Source organism: Oncorhynchus mykiss, chromosome 30, assembly GCF_013265735.2.
Source record: "Oncorhynchus mykiss isolate Arlee chromosome 30, USDA_OmykA_1.1, whole genome shotgun sequence".
NCBI lineage: Eukaryota > Metazoa > Chordata > Actinopteri > Salmoniformes > Salmonidae > Oncorhynchus > Oncorhynchus mykiss.
In genome coordinates, this window is record NC_050570.1 from 17045849 (window position 1) to 17064642 (window position 18794).

At 45.6% G+C, this 18794-nt stretch overlaps 1 protein-coding gene across 1 annotated transcript in view; it reads left to right on the forward strand.

Moving 5' to 3' along the window:
* The window catches only part of LOC110522750 (protein unc-13 homolog A), an 87132-nt gene that overhangs the window by 53098 nt on the left and 15240 nt on the right, over positions 1–18794 (forward strand). Inside the window, exons 21-36 of the mRNA XM_036969182.1 lie at positions 223–338; positions 1722–1885; positions 2096–2249; positions 2544–2612; positions 5189–5278; positions 5525–5659; positions 6335–6468; positions 7987–8072; positions 8250–8376; positions 8622–8718; positions 9561–9704; positions 9824–9901; positions 10036–10113; positions 10267–10355; positions 10579–10728; positions 13845–13968. Of these exons, the coding sequence (XP_036825077.1) occupies positions 223–338; positions 1722–1885; positions 2096–2249; positions 2544–2612; positions 5189–5278; positions 5525–5659; positions 6335–6468; positions 7987–8072; positions 8250–8376; positions 8622–8718; positions 9561–9704; positions 9824–9901; positions 10036–10113; positions 10267–10355; positions 10579–10728; positions 13845–13968 (1835 nt within the window). The remainder of the gene's footprint in view (positions 1–222; positions 339–1721; positions 1886–2095; positions 2250–2543; positions 2613–5188; positions 5279–5524; positions 5660–6334; positions 6469–7986; positions 8073–8249; positions 8377–8621; positions 8719–9560; positions 9705–9823; positions 9902–10035; positions 10114–10266; positions 10356–10578; positions 10729–13844; positions 13969–18794) is intronic.

Here is an 18794-nt window from a genome sequence, read left to right on the forward strand (position 1 = left end):
AAATAACCACTTGTTAAGCTAATAAACCCAATCATTGAGCCTCTGACACTTCGGGTCCATATAATTACTTTCTAGGTATCCATACGATGAGGTTAATTTTTTTAAATGATTTTTTCATATAAGAGTCATCATTATGGTTGAGGTCTTTATCAAAGATAGTTGTTGTTAGGTTGACTGTGGTATGTGTTGATTGAGAGTCTTGTGTCTGGTCCCTCTCTGCAGACAAGCGTACAGACAAGTCAGCCGTGTCTGGTGCCATCAGGATGCACATCAATGTAGAGATCAAAGGAGAGGAAACAGTCGCTCCATATCATGTCCAATACACCTGTCTGCACGAGGTAAGGTGTGTGTGTGTGTGTGTGTGTGTGTGCGTGTGAGAGAGCATGTGCGTAGCATGGGTGCCTGCCTGCATAAAGTGTGTGGTCTGTGTGTGCGTGTGGTCTGTGTGTACACGCGAGCCTGTGTATGCTCCTGCCTTCAGGTGCTAAGTGATGTTAATAGCCCAGTCATCTTGGTTCATTTAGCTGACTGATGTAGCAGTCTTTCAATGAAGTTGTTGTTTCAGATGAAATAGAAGTTAATATCCCACAAAGGTGTCACCGCCTGCATTGCTCTATCAAGATAAATACCACATCAGATATAAAATACCACAGATAATATCTCTCACTCTGACCTTCTTCAAATATGCAACTGTCTACCATGTTTATGCTAAATGACCATTGCCCTTTTTCAAGTCATTACTCTGTCCAATATCAGGACATAGTTTGCAAACAGCTGAACCTAACAAGAGCTACTATTCAATTGTACTGTAAATAATGGTCTGTACCAAATTCTCTCAATCTAGATAGATAGATAGATAGTCAGAGAGATAGATAGTCAGAGAGATAGATAGTCAGAGAGATAGATAGTCAGAGAGATAGATAGTCAGACAGATAGTCAGTCAGATAGATAGATAGACAGATAGATAGATAGATAGATAGATAGATAGATAGATAGATAGATAGATAGATAGATAGATAGATAGATAGATAGATAGATAGATAGATAGATAGATAGTCAGTCAGTTATATAGTTTGTCAATCAGTTGTTAGATAGTCAGTCAGTCAGTTAGATAATCAGTCAGATAGTCAGTCAGTTAGATAATCAGTCAGTCAATCAGTTAGTCAGTCAGATAGTCAGCCAGGCAATCAGTCAGTCAATCAGTTAGTCAGCAAGTCAGATAGTCAGTCAGTCAGTCAGATAGTCAGCCAGACAATCAGTCAGTCAGTTAGATAGTCAGCCAGTCAGTCAGATACTCAGTCATACAGTATGTCAGTCAGTTAGATAGTCAGTCAGTTAGATAGTCAGCCAGTCATTCAGTCAGATAGTCAGTCAGATAGTGAGTCAGTCAGTTAGATAGTCAGCCAGACAATCAGTCAGTCAGTTAGATAGTCAGCCAGTCAGTCAGATACTCAGTCATACAGTATGTCAGTCAGTTAGATAGTCAGTCAGTTAGATAGTCAGCCAGTCATTCAGTCAGATAGTCAGTCAGTCAGATAGATAGTGTGTGTATTCTACTCTGCTCTCCTGCTCAGACACATTCACACAGAGATCATGATGAAAGCTCCCTTCATTCAGCCTTAGCAACTTCAACTCATTAACATCATAGTCTAGATTGAATAACCCGTCTCTTTCATCCTCTCTCTCTCTATCTCTCTCTCTCTCGCTCGCTCTGCCTACAGAACCTCTTCCACTTTGTCACAGATGTGCAGAGTTCTGGTGTTGTGAAGATTCCTGATGCTAAAGGGGATGATGCGTGGAAGGTGTACTTTGATGAGACTCCTCAGGAGATAGTGGATGAGTTTGCCATGCGCTACGGAGTGGAGTCAATCTATCAGGCTATGACGTGAGCTCCAATGTAGTACCCTACACACCCTGTCAGTGACACTCAGCAATAGCATACACATTACCAGAGTGATGTATTGAGAGAACACCTAGTGTATGGTTGTGTTTAGGATGATACTGTGGTACACCCTAAACATCACAAGGGAATGCATGGGCAGCTTCATTAATACTAAAGTGATAATGTTAATGCCGTGTGTGTATTCTCCCACAGTCACTTTGCCTGCCTGTCGTCTAAGTACATGTGCCCTGGGGTGCCGGCGGTAATGAGTACCCTGCTGGCCAACATCAATGCATACTACGCCCACAGCACCCAGGCCACCAACAGTGTGTCTGCCTCTGACCGTTTCGCCGCATCCAACTTCGGAGTGAGTCGCCCCAAATGAATGAGGGTCCTTTTTTGGACATCCCTACCCCATTGAAGTTGAAATGTAATATGGTTAAGGTTACGTAAGGTTTATTGTTAAGTTTAGTGTAAGGGTAGGGGTTAAGGTTAGAGTTAGGGTAGGGATGTCCCATGGATTCTGGATAGCACTAAGCAATTCATGAGGGATGGACAGATACATAATATGATGCAATGCCTCAACTCAATGTTTAAGGTGAGCCAATGGGTATGCTAGCTCTTAGGCTAATATGTTGTGGCATATTTTTGTTTTTTTCAGAAAGAACGATTTGTGAAGCTCCTAGACCAACTCCACAACTCCCTTAGGATTGATCTGTCCATGTACCGGGTAGGCTACTCTTAACTTTCTCTCTTCTATTTCTCTCTCTCTGTGTTTTTCAATCTGTGTCCTTACCTACCTCTAGATCCCTTTTGCAAAACCAATTAACTAGCCTGCTAATATTGTTCCTCACCAAGGAGTCTTAGGCCTAGTTAACTGGTCTGTAACCAGATATAAGATGTGCATCGATGTGAGAAATCTGCGTATTAAATCAAATAAAATTGTATTAGTCGCATGCGCCGAATACAACAGGTGTAGTGAAACCTTAGAGTGAAATGCTTACATACGAACCCCTAACCAACAATGCCGTTTAAAAAAAATATGGATAAGAATAAGAAATAAAAGTAACAACTAATTAAAGAGCAGCAGTAAAATAACAATAGCGAGACTATATACAGGGGGTACCGGTTAGTTGAGATAATATGTACATGTAGGTAGAGTTATTAAAGTAACTTTGCATAGATGATAACAACAGAGTGTAGCAGCGGTGTAAAAGGGGGGGACAATGCAAATAGTCTGGGTAGCCATTTGATTGGGTATTCAGCAGTCTTATGGCTTGGAGGTAGAATCTGTTTAGAAGCCTCTTGGACCTAGACTTGGCGCTCCAGTACCGCTTGCCGTGCGGTAGCAGAGAGAACAGTCTATGACTAGGGTGGCTGGAGTCTTTGACAGTTTTTAGGGCCTTCCTCTGACACCGCCTGGATGACAGGAAGCTTGGCCCTAGTGTAATGGGCCATTCGCACTACTCTGTAGTGTCACTCAGTCTGACTGACCGCAAGGTAATCTGGTAATCTGTCTGGCCCTGAGCCTTGTGAATGTTGACCTGTTTAAAGGTCTTACTCACATCGGCTGCGGAGAGCGTGATCACACAGTCTTCTGGAACAGCTGGTGCTCTCATGCATGTTTCAGTGTTATTTGCCTCAAAGAGAGCATAGAAGTAGTTTAGCTTGTCTGGTAGGCTCGTGTCACTGGGCAGCTCTCGGCTATGCTTCCCTTTGTAGTCTGTAATGGCCGGTGTAGTACTTTTTGATCTTAGTCCTGTATTGACACTTTGCCTGTTTGATGGTTCGTCGAAGGCCATAGCAGGATATCTTATAAGTCCCGCTCCTTGAAAGCAGCTGCTCTAGAATTTAGCTCAGTGCGGATTTTGCCTGTAATCCATGGATTCTGGTTGGGATATGTACCTACGGTCACTGTGGGGACGACGTCATCGATGCATGTATTGATGAAGCCAATGACTGATGTAGTGGACTCTTCAATGTCATCAGAGGAATCCCGGAACATATTCCAGTCTGTGCTAGCAAAACAGTCCTGTAGCTTAGCACCTGCTTCCTCTGACCACTTTTTTTATTGAGCTAGTCACTGGTACTTCCTGCTTTCATTTTGGCTTGTAAGCAGGAATCAGGAGGATAGAATTATGGTCAGATTTGCCAAATGGAGTGTGAGGGAGAGCTTTGTATGCATTTCTGTGTGTGGAGTAAAGGTGGTCCAGAGTTTTCTTTCCCTCTTTTTGCACATTTAACTTCTTATGGCTGCAATCCCGTTAACGGGATAATTTTCATCAACAACTGCTAATTTGCAGAGCGGCACATTCAAATAATATTACTAAAAATATTTATATTCATGAAATCACAAGTGCAATACAGCAAAACACAGTTTAGCCTTTTGTTAATCCACCTGTCGTGTCAGATTTAGAAAATATGCTTTACAGCGAAAGCAATCCAAGCGTTTGTGTAAGTTTATCGATCGCTCGACAAAACATTATGAACACCTAGCATCAAAGTAGCTTGGTCACGAAAATCAGAAAAGCAATCAAATTAATGGTTTACCTTTGATGATCTTCGGATGTTTTCACTCACGAGACTCCCAGTTACACAATAAATGTTCCTTTTGTTCCATAAAGATGATTTTTATATCCAAAATACCTCCGTTTGTTTGGCGCGTTATGTTCAGAATCCACAGGAAAGAGCGGTCACGACAACGCAGACGAAAATTCCAAACAGTATCCTTAATGTCCACAGAAACATGTCAAACATTTTTTATATATTCAATCCTCAGGTTGTTTTTAAAATATATAATCAATAATATATCAACCGCAACTGTCTTTTTCAGTAGGAGAGGGAAAGGCAATGGCTGCCCAAACTCTGTTGCGCATACAAATGCTGCTGGCACCCAGCCATACAATGACGCAATGTTATCTTTCTCGCTCAGAAACAGGCCCAAACAAAATATTCAATCCAAAACCAAGGGTGCACATGGCTACCAAGAAAAACCAGAAGCCTCACAGCTCTGCAAGATGGCTCACTCTAGTTCCTTGCACCTGTGCCCTTTCAACGCTTAATAAGTCTACACAGGACTTCCTGGCTTAGCACCTGACTCAGGTTACTGCTGCCCCCTGGGGATGTTGAAGTTTATCCTGGTAGTTTATTGTTTAGCTTAATATCTCTACTGACTCTCTCTCTCTCTCTCTCTCTCTCTCTCACACACACACACACACACACACACACACACACACACACACACACACACACACACACACACACACACACACATCTCACTGTGGATCTATCATCTGTGTGTAACAGAATAACTTCCCAGCCAGCAGTCCTGAGAGGCTGCAGGACCTCAAGTCTACTGTGGACCTGCTCACCAGCATCACCTTCTTCAGGATGAAGGTAACTCTCTCTTCTCTCTCTCTTCTCTTTCATTTCACTCCATCCGCTCCTTGGATCACCTCTACTTTGCTCTGTTTGGTACCACATGTATCCATTCTTGTTTACACTGTACAGTATCGCTACACTACATGCTCTTTTCAAACATGCATCTTCATTCACTGAGTTTCTTTGACCCGGTGTGGTTGTATGGGCTTTCCCAGTTTCAGTAACTTCTCAATCTGTCTGTGTCTGTGTGTCTGTCCTCAGGTACAGGAGCTACAGAGTCCCCCTAGAGCCAGTCAGGTGGTGAAGGACTGTGTCAAGGCCTGTCTCAACTCCACCTACGAATACATATTCAACAACTGTCACGAACTCTACAGCCGCGAGTACCAGACAGACCCGGTGTGTGTATGTGTGTGTGTGTGTGTGTGTGTGTGTGTGTGGGTGGGTGGGGGTGGGTGGGTGGGTGGGTGTGAAGGTGTGCTGTGTGAAGGTGTGCGTGCGTGCGTGTGTGTGTGTGTCTCTCTCTCTGTCCGTGTCATTAGGACCTCAGGTGGTCTCCATCAAGCCTCAACAGGATTTTTACATGGATTTACAAGCCTTGTTTTTGCGTTATTAAAGTGGGGCGATTCATTCCGACTCCCTTCATGAATTTCAAAAGCTAATTTTTCCTTTGAATAAAACATTCCACCTTGAGGTTCCTTGCAATATTTTGTTGAATCTTCAGTTCATTCTTCAGTTTGAACCTCTGCGGTGGTATGAATACTTTTTTTCTGACTTTGTCAGCTTTCTTCAAAGCACTAAACTTGCTACATGTGATTTGATGGGTTCATCAGCTCATTAGAGTAGCGAAGAGATAGATATCATTGGAGTTGAGTGGTAGCGAAGATATATATATCATTGGAGTTGAGTGGTAGCGAAGACATATATATCATTGGAGTTGAGTGGTAGGGAAGAGATAGATATCATTGGAGTTGCGTGGTAGCGAAGCGATATATATCAGACAAACTACAATAGTAGCTACAATAGTAGCCCATGTGATAGTATCCCAGTGACTGAGTGTGTTGTTTTGTCCAGGCCAAGCTAGGAGTGGTCGTTCCAGAGGAGCAGGGTCCCAGCATCAAGAACCTGGACTTCTGGTCCAAACTCATCACCCTCATCGTGTCCATCATAGAGGAAGACAAGAACTCCTACACACCCTGCCTAAACCAGTGAGTCTGTCACTCTCTCTAACCATATCAGTTTCACTGTCGCTCTCCCTCCCCCTGTCTCTCTTTCTCTGTCTCTCTTTCTCTGTCTCTCTTTCTCTGTCTCGCTCCCCCTGTCTCTCTTTCTCTGTCTCTCTTTCTCTGTCTCTCTTTCTCTGTCTCTCTTCTCTGTCTCTCTTTCTCTGTCTCTCTTTCTCTGTCTCTCTTTCTCTGTCTCTCTTTCTCTGTCTCTCTCCCCCTATCTCTTTCTCTGTCTCTCTCCCCCTGTCTCTCTTTCTCGGTCTCTCTTTCTCTGTCTCTCTTTCTCTGTCTCTCTTTCTCTGTCTCTCTTTCTCTGTCTCTCTCCCCCTGTCTCTCTTTCTCTGTCTCTCTTTCTCTGTCTCTCTTTCTCTGTCTCTCTTCTCTGTCTCTCTTTCTCTGTCTCTCTTTCTCTGTCTCTCTTTCTCTGTCTCTCTTTCTCTGTCTCTCTCCCCTTGTCTCTTTCTCTGTCTCTCTCCCCCTGTCTCTCTTTCTCGGTCTCTCTTTCTCTGTCTCTCTTTCTCTGTCTCTCTTTCTCGGTCTCTCTTTCTCTGTCTCTCTTTCTCTGTCTCTCTTTCTCGGTCTCTCTTTCTCTGTCTCTCTTTCTCTGTCTCTCTGTCTCTTTCTCTCTCTCTTTCTCTGTCTCTCTTTCTCTGTCTCTCTTTCTCTGTCTCTCTCCCCTTGTCTCTCTTTCTCTGTCTCTCCCCCTGTCTCTCTTTCTCTGTCTCTCTCCCCCTGTCTCTCCTTCTCTGTCTCTCTCCCCCTGTCTCTCCTTCTCTGTCTCTCTCCCCCTGTCTCTCTTTCTCTGTCTCTCTTTCTCTGTCTCTTTCTCTGTCTCTTTCTCTGTCTCTCTTTCTCTGTCTCTCTCCCCATGTCTCTCTTTCTCTGTCTCTCTTTCTCTGTCTCTCTTTCTCTGTCTCTCTTTCTCTGTCTCTCTTTCCCTGTCTCTTTCTCTGTCTCTCTCCCCCTGTCTCTCTTTCTCTGTCTCTCTCCCCCTGTGTCTCTTTCTCTGTCTCCCTTTCTCTGTCTCTTTCTCTGTCTCTGTCTCTTTCTCTGTCTCTTTCTCTGTCTCTCTTTCTCTCTCTCTTTCTCTGTCTCTCTTTCTCTGTCTCTTTCTCTGTCTCTCTTTCTCTGTCTCTCTCCCCCTGTCTCTCTTTCTCTCTCTCTGTCTCTCTTTCTCTGTCTAATCCCCCTGTCTCTCTTTCTCGGTCTCTCTTTCTCTGTCTCTCTTTCTCTGTCTCTCCCCCTGTCTCTCTTTCTCTGTTTCTCTCCCCCTATCTCTCTTTCTCTGTCTCTTTCTCTGTCTCTCTTTCTCTGTCTCTTTCTCTGTCTCTCTTTCTCTGTCTCTCTTTCTCTGTCTCTCTCCCCCTGTCTCTCTTTCTCTGTCTCTCTTTCTCTGTCTCTCTTTCTCTGTCTCTCTTTCTCTGTCTCTTTCTCTGTCTCTCTCCACCTTTACATCCATATGTAACTCCGTATCTGTTTCTTACCATCTGCCACGCACAGGTTTCCTCAGGAGCTCAACGTGGGTAAAATCAGTGCTGAGGTGATGTGGAACCTGTTTGCTCAGGATATGAAGTACGCCATGGAGGGTGAGCACTGAATAATGTTGCACCTCACCACACTGTTGTTCTAGATCTGTCCTGGCAGTTGTTTTCTGTTTTTATGGGGCTGTTATAATGCTTTTGCAAGCAGATATGGCACACTCTCTCTCTCTTTTCTCTTTTCTCTCTTTTCCTCTCTCTCTCGATCTCTCGCTCAACTCTCAGAGCATAAAAATAACCGGCTGTGTAAGAGCGCAGATTACATGAACCTGCACTTCAAGGTCAAGTGGCTATACAACGAGTACTGCAGAGACCTGACCTTCTTTAAGAGCCGTGTGCCTGAGTACCCGGCGTAAGTGCCACCTGTGCCATGATGACACACTCACCTTAAAACACGCGCATGCATGCAGGCACATTCCCACATACACACATGTACGCACTCACACACTACCTCCCTGGTACTATACAGCACAGCCCATAAGCAGTTCCAGATGGACTGCAGCAACAGGTTTTCTCTCAGACCCCAGAAGTAGTTTGAAATCAAAAGTTCCAGTGGGGTTGATTCAAATTAAACCACCCCCGTGTGATGTCTCCTAGGTGGTTCGAGCCATTTGTCATCCAGTGGTTGGACGAGAACGAGGAAGTGTCTCGAGACTTCCTGCATGGTGCACTGGAGAGGGACAAAAAGGACGGGGTAAACTCTTCTCCTCATGTCCTCAAAATGAAAGTTGTGTTGGTTGTGGCAGAATGAAAGTAATCCCTTCCTTTGTAGCTCCTCACTAAACCTCCTAGTTATCAGGCAGACTTATTCTCCTACACGTCTCCAGCACTCATCAATGACTTCCCTGAGACAATGGATGCCGAAGCACAGATGTTGCAGGGGAGACTCGAGCTCAAAGTAGAAAGTAGGGAGTTTAGAATATAAAGAGATGTTCTCAGAAAGTAGACAGAGGCTATAAAGAGATTTGTGCAGACTCTTCTCAGGTAGGGAGATAAAGTCTGACTGTACCAGCCTGTGGATTAATGAGCTCTGTTCCCAACCAATGGGAGCTGCCCTTCCCTCATTACCCAGTAGCACCTGGGGGAGCCACCACAGACTCACCTCTGTCTGCCAATTAGAGGCAGACAGACAGACAGACAGACAGACCCACCTGACCCGGTCGTCTGTCTGGACTGCTGTCTGGCTGCAAACGACCCTAGTGGTCCTCAGGACAACTAGCATATCTATTTACTCTCTCAAAGCTCAGTGGTCCAGCAGGCCAGACACCATCTCTCTCTCTTCCTCCCCCGTCTCTCTCCCCTGATGTTAACAATCAATGGCCTCTGTCCTCCAATCATAATGGTATCTCTACTCCTCTCCCCTTCTCTGCTAAGGACCACTCTCTCCTCTTCCTCTATTCCTTCCCCTCTCTTCCTTCCTCTCCCTCAGCTGTGCTAAGGAAAACTCTTTCCTCTCTTTTCCCTCTCTCTCCAGTCTCTCTCTCCTCTTCTCCCATCTCTCTCTTAATGCTCTCTCTCTCTCCTTTCCCGCTACAGTTCCAGGTGACTTCGGAGCATGCTCTGTTCTCCTGCTCCGTGGTGGATGTCTTCTCTCAGCTCAACCAGAGCTTTGAGATCATCCGCAAGCTGGAGTGTCCCGACCCCCAGATCATAGGCAACTGCATGAAACGCTTCGCCAAGGTACACTACAGTATTCTACACACTATAGCCACTTCATTCATGGCTTCATGATGGTAAGCTGAGCCTAGTCACAGAGACAGTGGTTGACATACTCCTATCTCCCCCTGCTCTCTCCTCAGACAATTGGCAATGTTCTCATATCCTACTCGGACATTATCTCCAAGTGCTTTGCTAACTACGTCAACATGGAGAAAGTGGTGAGTGCCCAATCACTGGACGTGACACATGTTGGGTGGGGATGCTCATCAGTATAGTGTAGTGTTTGTGCATTTCAATGAAAATGTGTGGTATTTCGATAGTGTAGTGGACAATGACTTTGTGTTATTTGCAGCCATGCATCCTGATCAACAACATCCAGCAGCTCAGAGTTCAACTGGAGAGGATGTTTGAGGCCATGGGAGGAAAGGATGTGAGTGGCTCTCATATCCCTTTTTGCCCCCAGTATCAGTCAGTCCGTCCGTCCGGGTGTGCGTGGACGGGTGTGCGTTTGTGTGTGCGTGGACGGGTTTGTGTGTGCGTGGATGGGTGTGTGTACATGTATCTATTGGTGTGTGTGTTTCAGCTGTGCAAGGAGGCCAGTGACTTCCTGAAAGACCTGCAGTTGAAGCTAAACACTGTGATGGATGATCTCAGCAGGATCTTTTCTGTCAGGTGAGCTAGGCACACTGGTGGGGACTGTCAGACAACAGAGAGGCAGCAAACAGCCATTCCATCTACTATATATTTCATTAATATCACAGTGCCTTTCTCTCCTTGCTACGTAGTCTCATCCGAATATGTCAAAATGATGGCATTTAACCTTTTTATGTCACTTCAGCTGAGATATTAGTTACGTCACTTTCTATGTCTCGTGTGTTTATGTGTGTGTGTGTAGTTTTCAGCCACAGATTGAAGACAATGTGAAGCAAATGGGAGACATCCTTGGCCAGGTGAAGGGGACCAACGTGGGAGCTAACAACTGCAGCAGTGTGGCCCAGGATGCTGACAAAGTTCTGGAGCCTATCATGGATTTCCTGGACAGCAAGTGAGAGAGAGTTGTCCTGTAATGTTGCTAATCCCTTTTTGGCTGTAGTCTCTATTTCTTTATTTTCTTTTCTTTCAATCTTGTCATCTCTCTCTGTGTCTCCTCTGTCATCTCTCTCTGTGTCTCCTCTGTCACCTCTCTCTGTGTCTCCTCTGTCATCTCTCTCTGTGTCTCCTCTGTCATCTCTCTCTGTGTCTCTGTCATCTCTCTCTGTGTCTCCTCTGTCATCTCTCTCTGTGTCCTCGCTGTCATCTCTCTCTGTGTCTCCTCTGTCATCTCTCTCTGTGTCTCCTCTGTCATCTCTCTCTGTGTCTCCTCTGTCATCTCTCTCTGTGTCTCCTCTGTCATCTCTCTCTGTGTCCTCTCTGTCATTTCTCTCTGTGTCTCCTCTGTCATCTCTCTCTGTGTCTCCTCTGTCATCTCTCTCTGTGTCCTCTCTGTCATCTCTCTCTGTGTCTCCTCTGTCATCTCTCTCTGTGTCTCCTCTGTCATCTCTCTCTGTGTCTCCTCTGTCATCTCTCTCTGTGTCTCTGTCATCTCTCTCTGTGTCTCTGTCATCTCTCTCTGTGTCTCCTCTGTCATCTCTCTCTCTGTGTCTCCTCTGTCATCTCTCTCTGTGTCTCCTCTGTCATCTCTCTCTGTGTCTCCTCTGTCATCTCTCTCTGTGTCTCCTCTGTCATCTCTCTCTGTGTCTCCTCTGTCATCTCTCTCTGTGTCTCTGTCATCTCTCTCTATGTCTCCTCTGTCATCTCTCTCTGTGTCTCTGTCATCTCTCTCTGTGTCTCCTCTGTCATCTCTCTCTGTGTCTCTGTCATCTCTCTCTGTGTCTCCTCTGTCATCTCTCTCTGTGTCTCTGTCATCTCTCTCTGTGTCTCTGTCATCTCTCTCTGTGTCTCCTCTGTCATCTCTCTCTGTGTCCTCTCTGTCATCTCTCTCTGTGTCTCCTCTGTCATCTCTCTCTGTGTCTCCTCTGTCATCTCTCTCTGTGTCTCCTCTGTCATCTCTCTCTGTGTCTCTGTCATCTCTCTCTGTGTCTCTGTCATCTCTCTCTGTGTCTCCTCTGTCATCTCTCTCTGTGTCTCCTCTGTCATCTCTCTCTGTGTCTCCTCTGTCATCTCTCTCTGTGTCTCTGTCATCTCTCTCTGTGTCTCTGTCATCTCTCTCTGTGTCTCTGTCATCTCTCTCTGTGTCTCTGTCATCTCTCTCTGTGTCTCCTCTGTCATCTATCTCTGTGTCTCCTCTGTCATCTCTCTCTGTGTCTCCTCTGTCATCTCTCTCTGTGTCTCTGTCATCTCTCTCTGTGTCTCTGTCATCTCTCTCTGTGTCTCTGTCATCTCTCTCTGTGTCTCCTCTGTCATCTCTCTCTGTGTCTCTGTCATCTCTCTCTGTGTCTCCTCTGTCATCTCTCTCTGTGTCTCCTCTGTCATCTCTCTCTGTGTCTCTGTCATCTCTCTCTGTGTCTCCTCTGTCATCTCTCTCTGTGTCTCCTCTGTCATCTCTCTCTGTGTCTCTGTCATCTCTCTCTGTGTCTCCTCTGTCATCTCTCTCTGTGTCTCTGTCATCTCTCTCTGTGTCTCTGTCATCTCTCTCTGTGTCTCCTCTGTCATCTCTCTCTGTGTCTCCTCTGTCATCTCTCTCTGTGTCTCTGTCATCTCTCTCTGTGTCTCTGTCATCTCTCTCTGTGTCTCTGTCATCTCTCTCTGTGTCTCCTCTGTCATCTCTCTCTGTGTCTCCTCTGTCATCTCTCTCTGTGTCTCTGTCATCTCTCTCTGTGTCTCCTCTGTCATCTCTCTCTGTGTCTCCTCTGTCATCTCTCTCTGTGTCTCTGTCATCTCTCTCTGTGTCTCTGTCATCTCTCTCTGTGTCTCTGTCATCTCTCTCTGTGTCTCCTCTGTCATCTCTCTCTGTGTCTCCTCTGTCATCTCTCTCTGTGTCTCCTCTGTCATCTCTCTCTGTGTCTCTGTCATCTCTCTCTGTGTCTCCTCTGTCATCTCTCTCTGTGTCTCCTCTGTCATCTCTCTCTGTGTCTCCTCTGTCATCTCTCTCTGTGTCTCTGTCATCTCTCTCTGTGTCTCCTCTGTCATCTCTCTCTGTGTCTCCTCTGTCATCTCTCTCTGTGTCTCTGTCATCTCTCTCTGTGTCTCCTCTGTCATCTCTCTCTGTGTCTCCTCTGTCATCTCTCTCTGTGTCTCTGTCATCTCTCTCTGTGTCTCTGTCATCTCTCTCTGTGTCTCTGTCATCTCTCTCTGTGTCTCTGTCATCTCTCTCTGTGTCTCTGTCATCTCTCTCTGTGTCTCCTCTGTCATCTCTCTCTGTGTCTCCTCTGTCATCTCTCTCTGTGTCTCCTCTGTCATCTCTCTCTGTGTCTCTGTCATCTCTCTCTGTGTCTCCTCTGTCATCTCTCTCTGTGTCTCCTCTGTCATCTCTCTCTGTGTCTCCTCTGTCATCTCTCTCTGTGTCTCCTCTGTCATCTCTCTCTGTGTCTCCTCTGTCATCTCTCTCTGTGTCTCCTCTGTCATCTCTCTCTGTGTCTCCTCTGTCATCTCTCTCTGTGTCTCTGTCATCTCTCTCTGTGTCTCTGTCATCTCTCTCTGTGTCTCCTCTGTCATCTCTCTCTGTGTCTCTGTCATCTCTCTCTGTGTCTCCTCTGTCATCTCTCTCTGTGTCTCCTCTGTCATCTCTCTCTGTGTCTCTGTCATCTCTCTCTGTGTCTCCTCTGTCATCTCTCTCTGTGTCTCTGTCATCTCTCTCTGTGTCTCCTCTGTCATCTCTCTCTGTGTCTCCTCTGTCATCTCTCTCTGTGTCTCCTCTGTCATCTCTCTCTGTGTCTCCTCTGTCATCTCTCTCTGTGTCTCCTCTGTCATCTCTCTCTGTGTCTCCTCTGTCATCTCTCTCTCTCTCTTCTCTTTCGGTTTGAACACCATTTCTTGTCAATTCTTGGCTGGTGCGCTGTTGGACTCCCTTCTGTCGCTCATTATTTCCTTCCTTCCTTCCTTCCTTCCTTCCTTCCTTCCTTCCTTCCTTCCTTCCTTCCTTCCTTCCTTCCTTCCTTCCTTCCTTCCTTCCTTCCTTCCTTCCTTCCTTCCTTCCTCTACCTTCGCTCTGTCTTCTGCCAGCCTGACGCTGTTTGCTAAGATCTGTGAAAAGACGGTGCTGAAACGTGTTCTGAAGGAGCTGTGGAAACTGGTGATGAACACTATGGAGAGGACCATCGTCCTGCCCCCTCTCACCGACCAGACGGTACGAACACACACCCTTCTGAGCATGCAAATATTCATGCACACATGCACGCAGTCACTCACACTCACATGCACGCAGTCACTCACATGCACGCAGTCACACACACTCACATGCCTGTAGTCACATACACTCACATGCCTGCAGTCACATACACTCAAAATTAACACAGTCACACTCACATGCCTGCAGTCACATACACTCACATGCCTGCAGTCACACACACTCAAAATGAACACAGTCACACTCACATGCCTGCAGTCACATACACTCACATGCCTGCAGTCACATACACTCAAAATTAACACAGTCACACTCACATGCCTGCAGTCACATACACTCACATGCCTGCAGTCACATACACTCACATGCACGCAGTCACACACACTCACATGCACGCAGTCACACACACTCACATGCCTGTAGTCACACATTCTTTGATACACACACACACAGCCCACACTACCAACTGCTACACAGGCACACACCACTTCTCAGTATGGGATGAGAACCAACACAGATCAGAGTTATGTTTATTCAAGGGATTCATGCTCTGATATGTGGTATGTGAGGGAGATATATTTAAGCAATAAGGGCCGAGGAGGTGTGCTATATGGCCAATATACCACGACTAAGGGCTGCTTTTAAGCACGATGCAACGTGGAGTGCCTGGACACAGCCCTTAGCCATGGTATATTGGCCATAATGTCACAACCCCTGAGGTGCCTTATTGCTATTATAAATTGGTTGCCAACATACTGTAATTAGAGCAGTAAAAATAAATGTTTTGTCATAACCGTGGTATACGGTCTGATATACCACAGTGGTCAGAAAATCAGCGTTCAGTGCTCGAACCACCCAGTTTATAATGAATATTTTATCTGTTCTGAGTATAGTATTTAGACAACAAACTCTCCCACATATGCACACAGTGAGCAGCCAGGACAGTCATTAGACAGGGAAGAAGTAGGGCTGAGATAGATGGCAGACATTTTGTCTACATTATAAGATGCTTACAAGTGACTGTATAATAATATATCTGATTAGTGATTATTAATTAATGATATACCCCTCTCCCCAGCCCCCAGGCCACATACAAAAAGACCCTCAATCTTTCATTCACTCCATAGATTTTGGTGAAACCCAAAAGTGGAAATGGGAAGGAGTGCACAATGTCATTCTAACCCTATTCTCCAGGATGGTGCTCCTAGTCACAAACTAACATCTAAACTCAACTACTTCCAACTCAACAGTGACATTGATACAACTGTTGAGCCTTTCATGTTGGACAGCAGCCGGTATATTTATTTTGCTTTTGATATGTCTGTTGTCATTTTTGTTTGGTAACAAAAGAGCCTCACATCATTCTATAGTAGCATGGTTGCCCTGTATCTCTATCAGTTAGACCCGCCTAGTGTGGGTTTGTCCCACAGGGGCAGAGACAGAGGGGGTGTTACAGTTCCAGTCTCAGTAGTGTAGGTTACTCTGTCCCTCTCTCCTATCCATTTGATATGTGTATTACTGCTGCTTGGAGGATTGATCTGGGGCTCCGTGCAGCATCACTGACCCTCCTATCTGGTTATTACATCCTACTGCCACTGCTCTTCCTCCACAGATGATTGTAAGTACGGTACATCCTGCGTGTCATTGTGTCTGTCTGTCCCACAGTTCGTTAGTGAAGGATGGTCAGTCCTCTGCTATATGTGGCTGCAAACTGTCTCCCCTTTGACCCCCACATCCTCACTCCTCCTATCTGTCTCTCTGTCTTCCACCTGCTCTGTTGTTCCTCTCCTCTCTCTGTTCTCCTCTCTTCTCCTGTCCTCCTCTCTTCTCCTGTCCTCCTCTACCTCTGTCTCTCTCTCTGAGGTGACAGCTGCATGGTGCATTCCTGACTGACTCAGAGAAGGCCCCACTCTCCCCCATACGAACCCACCAATCGGACGCCCCCCTGCCTCCTACTGCCCTTTGCCCTGCTCCACCCCCAATATTGCCTTGTTCTTCTCTTGCATATTGTCCCAGGGTTCCCTTTCTGTGTGACTCTGGCATTGTGGCTTAATACCTGGTGCCTGCCCCTATCCCAACTCCCCTGTAGTAATTCTCCCAGTATGTCTCTGCAGGCCTGCTGTGTTGATCTGTCCTGGTTTGGTTCCATGTTCTGTTGTTGTAGAATGATAGTCATAATAGCATAGCGATAAGCTAAGGTATATACTTTCACCATCGCTGGTCTATACCAGAAGTGGGGGTTAGTACTGGTGACACACACATACACATACAGTAGACATACAGTAACAGTCAACCGTTTGGACACATCTACTCAATCAAAGGTTTTTCTTTATTTTGACTATTTTCTACATTGTAGAATAGAATAGTGAAGACATCAAAACTATGTAGTTACCACAAAAGTGTAAAAACAAATCTAAATATATTTTATATTTGAGATTATTCAAAGTAGCCACCCTTTGCCTTGATGACAGCTTTGCACACTCTTGGCATTCTCTCAACCATCTTCACCTGTAATGCTTTTCCAACAGTCTTGAAGGAGTTCCCACATATGCTGAGCACTTGTTGGCTGCTTTCCCTTCACTCTGAGGTCCTACTCATCCTAAACCATCTCAATTGGGTTGAGGTCAGGTGATTGTGGAGGCCAGGTGATTGTGGAGGCCAGGTCATCTGATTTATTTTTATTTATTTATTTTACCTTTATTTAACCTTAATTCTGAAACTTCAGAGTGTTTTCTTTCCAAAACTGTCAAGAATATGCATAGTCGAGCATCTTTTCGTGACAAAATATCGCGCTTAAAACGGGAACGTTTTTTATCCAAAAATGAAATAGCGCCCCTAGAGCTCTAAGAGGTTAACCAGGTAGGCAAGATAAGAACAAGTTCTCATTTACAATTGCGACCTGGCCAATATAAAGCAAAGCAGTTCGACATATACAACGACACAGAGTTACACATGGAGTAAAACAAACATGCAGTCAATAATACAGTATAAACAAGTCTATATACGATGTGAGCAAATGAGGTGAGAAGGGAGGTAAAGGCAAAAAAGGCCATGGTGGCAAGGTAAATACAATATAGCAAGTAAAACACTGGAATGGTAGTTTTGCAATGGAAGAATGTGCAAAGTAGAAATAAAAATAATGGGGTGCAAAGGAGCAAAATAAATAAATAAATGAAATACAGTTGGGAAAGAGGTAGTTGTTTGGGCTAAATTATAGGTGGGCTATGTACAGGTGCAGTAATCTGTGAGCTGCTCTGACAGTTGGTGCTTAAAGCTAGTGAGGGAGATAAGTGTTTCCAGTTTCAGAGATTTTTGTAGTTCGTTCCAGTCATTGGCAGCAGAGAACTGGAAAGAGAGGCGGCCAAAGAAAGAATTGGTTTTGGGGGTGACTAGAGAGATATACCTGCTGGAGCGTGTGCTACAGGTGGGAGATGCTATGGTGACCAGCGAGCTGAGATAAGGGGGGACTTTACCTAGCAGGGTCTTGTAGATGACATGGAGCCAGTGGGTTTGGCGACGAGTATGAAGCGAGGGCCAGCCAACGAGAGCGTACAGGTCGCAATGGTGGGTAGTATATGGGGCTTTGGTGACAAAACGGATTGCACTGTGATAGACTGCATCCAATTTGTTGAGTAGGGTATTGGAGGCTATTTTGTAAATTACATCGCCAAAGTCGAGGATTGGTAGGATGGTCAGTTTTACAAGGGTATGTTTGGCAGCATGAGTGAAGGATGCTTTGTTGCGAAATAGGAAGCCAATTCTAGATTTAACTTTGGATTGGAGATGTTTGATATGGGTCTGGAAGGAGAGTTTACAGTCTAACCAGACACCTAAGTATTTGTAGTTGTCCACGTATTCTAAGTCAGAGCCGTCCAGAGTAGTGATGTTGGACAGGCGGGTAGGTGCAGGTAGCGATCGGTTGAAGAGCATGCATTTAGTTTTACTTGTATTTAAGAGCAATTGGAGGCCACGGAAGGAGAGTTGTATGGCATTGAAGCTTGCCTGGAGGGTTGTTAACACAGTGTCCAAAGAAGGGCCGGAAGTATACAGAATGGTGTCGTCTGCGTAGAGGTGGATCAGAGACTCACCAGCAGCAAGAGCGACCTCATTGATGTATACAGAGAAGAGAGTCGGTCCAAGAATTGAACCCTGTGGCACCCCCATAGAGACTGCCAGAGGTCCGGACAACAGACCCTCCGATTTGACACACTGAACTCTATCAGAGAAGTAGTTGGTGAACCAGGCGAGGCAATCATTTGAGAAACCAAGGCTGTTGAGTCTGCCGATGAGGATGTGGTGATTGACAGAGTCGAAAGCCTTGGCCAGATCAATGAATACGGCTGCACAGTAATGTTTCTAATCGATGGCGGTTAAGATATCGTTTAGGACCTTGAGCGTGGCTGAGGTGCACCCATGACCAGCTCTGAAACCAGATTGCATAGCAGAGAAGGTATGGTGAGATTCGAAATGGTCGGTAATCTGTTTGTTGACTTGGCTTTCGAAGACCTTAGAAAGGCATGGTAGGATAGATATAGGTCTGTAGCAGTTTGGGTCAAGAGTGTCCCCCCCTTTAAAGAGGGGGTTGACCGCAGCTGCTTTCCAATCTTTGGGAATCTCAGACACGAAAGAGAGGTTGAACAGGCTAGTAATAGGGGTGGCAACAATTTCGGCAGATAATTTTAGAAAGAAAGGGTCCAGATTGTCTAGCCCGGCTGATTTGTAGGGGTCCAGATTTTGCAGCTCTTTCAGAACATCAGCTGAATGGATTTGGGAGAAGGAGAAATTGGGAAGGCTTGGGCGAGTTGCTGTTGGGGGTGCAGGTGCTG